At 35.1% G+C, this 8,325-nt stretch overlaps 1 protein-coding gene across 1 annotated transcript; it reads left to right on the top strand.

Moving 5' to 3' along the window:
* Positions 1 to 1,658: 1,658 nt before the first annotated feature.
* Positions 1,659 to 6,728, top strand: LOC107809242 (methylsterol monooxygenase 1-1). The gene is made up of 5 exons (XM_016633842.2): positions 1,659 to 2,168; positions 2,809 to 3,131; positions 5,505 to 5,652; positions 5,742 to 5,774; positions 6,404 to 6,728. Exons 1-5 carry the CDS (start codon positions 1,839 to 1,841, stop codon positions 6,470 to 6,472), a joined length of 903 nt encoding a protein of 300 aa, XP_016489328.1. The 5' UTR covers positions 1,659 to 1,838; the 3' UTR covers positions 6,473 to 6,728.
* The last annotated feature ends 1,597 nt before the right edge of the window (positions 6,729 to 8,325 follow it).

Genomic DNA, 8,325 nt, shown 5'->3' with positions numbered 1-8,325 from the left:
AAGCTTGAGGATTGGGTTGTGCACGCGAAAGCGATGCTCAGTCTTAGGCGAAGGACAAGACATGTCCTTAGCCAACCCCCAGGACGCGCATGGATTGTGATCCTAAGACGAGAAGCGCCACGACATGTCGAGGCCAGGTGCCTAGACATCCTACGGGCGGCACAATTGGAGCATGCCTTCCATGCAGTCTTCACCACAGGCACATGATCGTGCTTGAAAACCTGAGAAATGATGAAGGTTGACATGCAGCGAGGGGAACTGCAGGCGCCGCACGGGCAATTCGGTGCCGCTGGCGAGCGTAAGAAAACAGGCTCGTGACAATAAGCTCTATTGCTCTTGCTTCCCTCCATTAACGTGTCCATTCTATCTCCTTGAAGATGAAGAAAAAAGAAAAAAATTAAATAATAACAACATCCAAGCTTGCTAGATAAGGTTGATTTATCTTACTTCCTAATTGAGGTTCGCCAAAAGCTTTACTATAAATATTCAATGAAATTAAAAGTTTAATCACATATTAATTGTGCTTAAAAATACTTAAATTGATTAGCTAAGCACAGATTGAAAAGTACTTTTAAAAAATATTTCTAAAATAAAATTATTTTTAAAAACTTGATCAAATATATATTATAATTGAAATAGGAGGTGTGTCATACAAAAAATCTCTAATTTTACTTCAAGCTGCAAGCCTGCAACTAGGGGTGTCAAAGAATATTTAAAAACTGACTAAACCGAACGAATTGTACCGTACCGATAATTAGGGTAGGTTTCTTATTTTATGAAAATAAATTAAAAAATATTAAATTGTACCGAATAAATTTATATGGGAAAATATATATTTATATATTAAGTTTAAAACTAATAAAGTATTAAATTTTTCCTTAGACCTTGGAATTATGAAAACGATTACTACAAGTCAACAATTAATTAAACTTAAAATTCTAATTCCCAAACCTATTATACTACTCCTATTAAAATTAAATTATTTCCAGCATATTCACTAGTAAGACACAAGGTATTCTAGCGGTTATGAGTAGCAAACTATAGTGTATTGAATATGTTTCCTTTCGTATGATTGTGATTTAAATTTATATTTTTGAATATTTAATCTTCTATAAATTTTATTCTTGAGTCCAACTTACTTAATATCTTTCCACTCGTGTGATTTATATTTTATTTGTCTTTACTTAGTTTTTTTTACGCTGGTGTAGAATAGTTGATGGATCTATACTCTGGTCATCTATCATGTTTTCTTAATTGATCACCCTTTAAATAGTAAAAATATCTAAAAAAATTTACTAAGTCTTATAAAAGTACATATGTTATTATATTATGCTTCTATTAGTGACTTTTAAATGACTTTTTAAAAAATAATAAAAATTAATCGAATCGTACCGATATCGAAGAGAAAACGACATGATTGGTATAATTCTAAAAATTTAGTTTTGATTATATATAATATAATAGCCAAAAAATTAATATGGTATAAATTTTATAAAATAACCGACCGATCCGAACCATTGAGGCACTGAACTTCAACCCCTCCATCGATCAAAATAAATTAAAATAAAATAAAAATTGCACCCCTTACTTTTTCAATTTGTCCTATTTGCCCCGCCAGATGTGATTCCATAAACTCATCAAGAATATAAGGGACCAACTGAACCAGAACCCAACAAAAACCTTATAAAAATATATTGACCTGTCTTCTTTCTAGCTAGCTTCTATACACTTGTTCTATTCTAAATCTCCATCTCTCTTTCTCCCTCTTCCTCCATAGCCAATTTCCAAGATTCCATTACAGTTCTACTCAAACCCCATTTCACTACAAACCCTTTTCAATGTTGCCCTTTAAAACAATCCAAGAGGCAGAATCTGCCATTGGAAGATCCCTTACAACTCTAGAGACAATTTGGTTCAATTACTCTGCAACCAAATCTGATTACTATCTTTACTGCCACAATATCCTTTTTCTCTTCCTAATCTTCTCTTGTGTCCCTCTTTATTACCTTTTCCTTGAACTTTTCTTCAGAAACTCTATTCAGTCTTACAAAATTCAACCAAAAGTCAATCTTTCACTCTCTGAGGTGTTCAATTGTTATAAGTCTGTTATGCGTATGTTCATCCTTGTTGTGGGTCCCCTTCAGCTTGTTTCTTACCCCTCTGTTAAGGTAACTTTCTCCATTTTTCTTTACTTTATTTCATAGTTCTGCTAAAAAAGATGTCTTTTTTGCAATGTATTTGATGGGGTTTTGTTGAAACTGAAAAAGGTAATTTTTTTAATCTTTGGATCAATGATTTCAGATTGAGATACCCTTTTTTATCTTGCCTATTCGACCCATAAAATTTGTTGTGAATTGTAGCAATGTGTTTGATTGAGTTGTTAGTAGGAAAAAAAGAAGATAATCTTTAGTGTTAGAGAGTACTCATAATATTGCTAAGTATAGGAATACCAACAAGGGTTGTGGTGGAGTGTTAAGTACTCTTGTCCTTAATTAGAGGTATCGTGTTCGAGTCCCTAGGTATGGAGTCGCCTTTGTTAGGAAGCACTTTACCCCAATGTGTGACTTCCCGGCGCGAATCCAGATTTAGTCGGGCCCAACGTGGGTACCGGACATCGGGTGGGAAACCAAAAAAAAGTATAAGGAATGAAATAGGTCTAAATAGAAAGAATCTCTAGTGTTGTTGTTGGTTGATTGAGTTTTCAGTATTGAAAGTCGTGGTTTTGCCTTAATTTTAGATCAAGGTTGTGAAATTGAGATACTCATTATGATCCTTTTTTTTGTGTGTGTGTGAATTGTGGCAATGTAGATGGTTGGGATTAGAACAAGCTTGCCCTTGCCATCGTTATGGGAAATTTTGTTGCAGTTGGGCACATATTTTATAGTGGAGGACTATTTTAACTATTGGATCCATAGGTTCTTGCATTGTAAATGGGGTTATGAAAAGATTCACAAGGTTCACCATGAATACACAGCTCCAATAGGCTTTGCAGCGCCGTATGCGCATTGGCTAGAGATTTTGATCCTTGGGATCCCCTCAGCTATTGGGCCCGCTATTGCGCCTGGTCATATGGTTACGTTCTGGTTGTGGATCGCATTGAGACAGATTGAAGCTATTGAGACTCACAGTGGGTATGCACGCATGCGCTTTTGCTTTTGATTATTCTCATTGTGGTAGTAGTAAAAAGTTGCTTTTTTGGTGATTAAGTGTGTGATTATCTTCTATGATAATTTGACCAAATCATGTGTTAACAGTAACAATTACTATCACTTTATTCTTTTTCTCTTCACTGTTTGCTTTTGTGATCTCTGGATGAATTTGTATGCAGTGAATGGAATTGGATGAGATCTCTTTTTAAGTCAAAATAGTAGCTTTTTACACCATGGAAGGATTAAAGTTGTCTTCTTTTTGTTCTTTTCTTTCTCTGTTTCTAAATTTCCATGTAGGTCCTTTCCCTTTTTCTTTTTTTTTTTCCCCCTTGTCCTCTTTTCTATTTTCTATTGCTTTTGGTGGATGGGGATGGTAATGTTTGTGTTAAAATTAAGCTAAAGAGTGAGCTGCATCATGGACATGTAAAGTGGTGTTTTTAGCATCTGATTTTACTGTTAACATGTTCTTGCATGTAAATAAAATGCAAACCGTCAGAGAGTCAAGATGTCAGTAACTTCTCTGCTTTTTGGATTATTTTTATATTATATGATAAAATTAAGAAGAGTTAACCATGAGGTATCAGGTTTAAATCCTATGGGAGGCAAAACAACACTAAGTAATTTTTTCCCATAATTCCATCTGCCTAAGCCTTGGAATAGAATGTGGTCGATTAAATAGCAAAACTTTCTTAATACGAGCATTTTGAGACCCATGTCTTGCTTTCCATTTATCAACTTCTTATCTCTGATAGTTGGTCTTGGTACCATTCTTTTGACATCTTTGACCTTGGGCTCATGATTATGTAGTGTGTCTTCACCACGGATATGGAGCTAAAGTTGGCGATAGCAGTTCATTTTGCTTAGAACTTAGGACAAGTATTAATAACTTGGTATTGAACTTGAAGAAGTTGATAACTGAATCTGTACAAACAAATGCTTAATTACGATACAAAGAGTACCGGTTTCTTAGTCACGGCAGATGCATGTGAATATATGTATATATTGCAGCATGCACCTTCTTTCCCCCCTTGACATTACAAGAGAAGTATTGCCCAACTGGGGATTGTTGAAGTGTGTATCTATCTCATCTAAAAGCTTAAGCTTTTAGAGAGAACACACTTTTATTTACTTAATTATGTCTTCAACACGCCCCCTCACGTGCAGGCTTGATTCTTTTTGATGAGCCAAGCACGTGAAAATTCTTTTGATATTGGGTGACGAAGACTCGAACCCAGGACCTCAGCCTGGCTCATATACCATGTTGAAGTGTGTGACCATCTCATCTAAAAGTTGAAGCTGTTAGAGAGAACATATTTTTATTTACTTAATTATGTCTTCAACAATGATTATTATATATGATCTAGACTGGACTTAAAGCAAACAAGATTGACGAATAGTTGTCAAAGTTAAGCAAATCTTTCTATTTGGAGGGACAGTGATTGATACCACTCTGCAAGTGTATAATATGCATGTAACAACTACTAGCAACTGCCTGGAGAATATGATAATAGTGTGTGAGGAGCAGAAAAAAGTACTCCTTATGTTTGTATCTCGGTGATAATATCTTTGTTTGTTATTCAAATTTTTCTTCTTGCATCATGTAAGGCAATACTAAGAACAAGAAGTTTTTTATTTTAAGCATTATAATGTAAAATTGCTTCTCAGTTGAATTTTTGTAGTTCTTCCAATAGGACAACTAAAAATATTATGTGGTTCTTATTGGTATAACGTCATAAGAGTAAGATTCACTCATAGTGTTGGTCTCAATTTCAACAAGTTCTATTTAGTCGCAGCATCTCAAAAGTTAAAAAAGAAGCTGAAATAATGCATTATTCGTTGAAACTAAATACTGGAGACTATTGACAGAAATAGTATGGGCTGAGAAGCGGCTGAGACACCTCGTTCTTGAGAAATGTCTGTTGTGAATGTGATAAATTTTGAGCATCTCAGAATTCAAAATATGAAAAATGGCATAGTTTAGCATCATACTTATGTTTAATCATTCATGTACATAGATCCGGTTAGGAGTAGCAGATGAATTATTGCTAATCCTGTTTCCTGGGATCAATTCTTTTTGTATTAGCTTGTTTATATATGTTTAGAAGATTATTTCTCTTTGACTCCTGGTATTGGGAAATTGGTGTACTCAATCTTACACACCTGAGTGATCGATTAGAACTGACAATTAGTACCTTTAATTGCTCAGTTTAGCTGTACATCGTTGAATCTTTTGCTGGCAACATTACCTATGTTTTATGCAGAGAATTCTTTTGTATTGCTCCCTACTTCACGCATGAGTAAGTATGGTGATTGGAGCATGTTTTAACCGATCTATTTTCATCATTCTTAATACAGATATGACCTTCCTTGGACTATCACAAAGTATATACCTTTTTATGGTGGACCGGATTACCATGACTACCATCACTACGTTGGGGGCCAAAGCCAGAGTAATTTTGCTTCAGTTTTCACCTACTGCGATTACATTTATGGAACTGATAAGGTGATTTCAGTGCTGTGGATATTTTATTATCGGGTACGAGATCCTTTGTAACCACACAAATTCTTATGTGTACTGTTTCTTTATCACAGGGCTATCGCTATCAAAAGAAGGTCCTCCAGCAGGTAATGCTACTGTGACTACTTTCCATTTGGTAGTTTTAAACAAAAAGAACTGCATTCTTGGGTATTAAAAATTTCAATGGAGTTTGATATCTTTCATCATATAAACACCATAAGGCTATCCAAATAAATGGTTATTACTTGTGGTAATGAAACTAATAACAACAACAATAATAACCCAGTATAATCCGACAAGTGGGGTTTGGGGAGGGTAGTATGTACGCAGACCTTACCCCTTTCGTGGTGGGTAGAGAGGTTTCCGATAGACACTCGGCTCAAGAAGATGAAATGAGACAATAGAACAGTAAAGAAACAGAGGCCAGAAAGATAGTACCAGCGAGTCGCAGAAAAATAAATGGAAAAAAGCAATATCAATAACCATTAACAATGGCAAGGTACTAGGAAACCGGAGCGGAAAAATAGTATGAACACAACATGTACCACTAGCATTCTAAGACAAGACACTATCAGACTAGCCTTACACCCAGTACGGAGTAGAAACTACCTAATAAGTCGTACCATATGGTTAATAAAGTGGATGAAACTGTAGGTCGTAGTGTTTAATTTAAAATCCGTGTTTATTTGCCAATTGATTTATGCCTTTTCAGCTGATAATGTTGTTGTTTCCCCAGTTAAAGGGAGCTTCAAATGTCAATGGTGAACAAAATGGAGTTTCAGCAAAAGATTGCAAAGATGACTAATTCTAGAATGGACTTAGCCTGGTAAACTCTTTGAAGCATCATTTGTTTTAGGTTGTCTACATCCGTTGTTCAGAATGTGTTAATGTAGGAAGTTTTCATGGTGCCTATGAGTAACAACCTCTTTGTAGTCTTTTGGGGAGTGTTTTGACCCCAAACTTTGTTTCGTTTGCCAAACATGTTAAAGTTTGATTAGTATAGAACTGCAGATAGTATTAGTTGGATCTTTCTTAAAATTGTGAAATGAATTTTAGCTGTAGCTTGAGTTGATGAACTTAGAATACTGTTGCGTCAACAGATATAGGGTTGATTTTTCTTGACGTTTAATGTAGAGGGGATTTTTCTTGACGTTTAATGTAGAGGGGATTTGTTTTCTGCTAAAAGTATCCATGAATACAACGACTCAATGAACATAGTGAAGTAGGGTTTAGGGAGGGTAATGTGTATGCAGATATCCCTACCTTGTACCTTGTGAAGGTAGAGAGGCTGTTTGTGATAGACCTTCTGCTGAAGGAAAGATGCGGAAAGGAAGCAGTAACAACAAGATGATCCTAAAAAAGAAGAAAGAGCAACATCTCATTTTCTCAATACCAGAAAATATGAGAATAATACTAATACTACTGGTATGTACAAATGATATGCTCACTAAGCTTTTACCCTAATTCTCGACCTTCACGCTTTTCTATCAATGGTATGTCCTCTGAGAACTGAAGCAGTGCCACATTTTACACTTAAGTCTATAACCGTACCAAATAACCAGTTTAAGCGTACTTTGATTCCATGGGTATAGTACTGATACTACTTCCGGCTTTGTCGTAATTGGACTATACACTATGTCTATATCACCCAAAATTGGACTCAACTTGAGCCTGATGGTTGTAATTTGTAAACATCAGCCAGAATGTTGTTATGAAAATATTTGCACCTATATAGAAAAGTTGTAAACACTATCATATTACATCCTAAAAAAGAAGAAAGAGCAACATCTCATTTTCTCAATACCAGAAAATATGAGAATAATACTAATACTACTGGTATGTACAAATGATATGCTCACTAAGCTTTTACCCTAATTCTCGACCTTCACGCTTTTCTATCAATGGTATGTCCTCTGAGAACTGAAGCAGTGCCACATTTTACACTTAAGTCTATAACCGTACCAAATAACCAGTTTAAGCGTACTTTGATTCCATGGGTATAGTACTGATACTACTTCTGGCTTTGTCGTAATTGGACTATACACTATGTCTATATCACCCAAAATTGGACTCAACTTGAGCCTGATGGTTGTAATTTGTAAACATCAGCCAGAATGTTGTTATGAAAATATTTGCACCTATATAGAAAAGTTGTAAACACTATCATATTACATCCTAAAAAAGAAGAAAGAGCAACATCTCATTTTCTCAATACCAGAAAATATGAGAATAATACTAATACTACTGGTATGTACAAATGATATGCTCACTAAGCTTTTACCCTAATTCTCGACCTTCACGCTTTTCTATCAATGGTATGTCCTCTGAGAACTGAAGCAGTGCCACATTTTACACTTAAGTCTATAACCGTACCAAATAACCAGTTTAAGCGTACTTTGATTCCATGGGTATAGTACTGATACTACTTCTGGCTTTGTCGTAATTGGACTATACACTATGTCTATATCACCCAAAATTGGACTCAACTTGAGCCTGATGGTTGTAATTTGTAAACATCAGCCAGAATGTTGTTATGAAAATATTTGCACCTATATAGAAAAGTTGTAAACACTATCATATTACATCCTAAAAAAGAAGAAAGAGCAACATCTCATTTTCTCAATACCAGAAAATATGAGAATAATACTAATACTACTG

This window comes from Nicotiana tabacum, chromosome 23 (genome assembly GCF_000715075.1).
Source record: "Nicotiana tabacum cultivar K326 chromosome 23, ASM71507v2, whole genome shotgun sequence".
NCBI classification, from domain to species: domain Eukaryota; kingdom Viridiplantae; phylum Streptophyta; class Magnoliopsida; order Solanales; family Solanaceae; genus Nicotiana; species Nicotiana tabacum.
This window is presented reverse-complemented; position numbering and strand designations above follow the sequence as displayed.

Coding starts and splice junctions, on each gene's coding strand:
- LOC107809242 (XM_016633842.2), top strand. CDS start 1,839: ATGTTGCCCTTTAAAACAATCCAAGAGGCAGAATCTGCCATTGGAAGA. Junction 3,132..5,504: donor GCTATTGAGACTCACAGTGG/GTATGCACGCAT, acceptor TTCTTAATACAG/ATATGACCTTCCTTGGACTA. Junction 5,775..6,403: donor AAAAGAAGGTCCTCCAGCAG/GTAATGCTACTG, acceptor TTGTTTCCCCAG/TTAAAGGGAGCTTCAAATGT.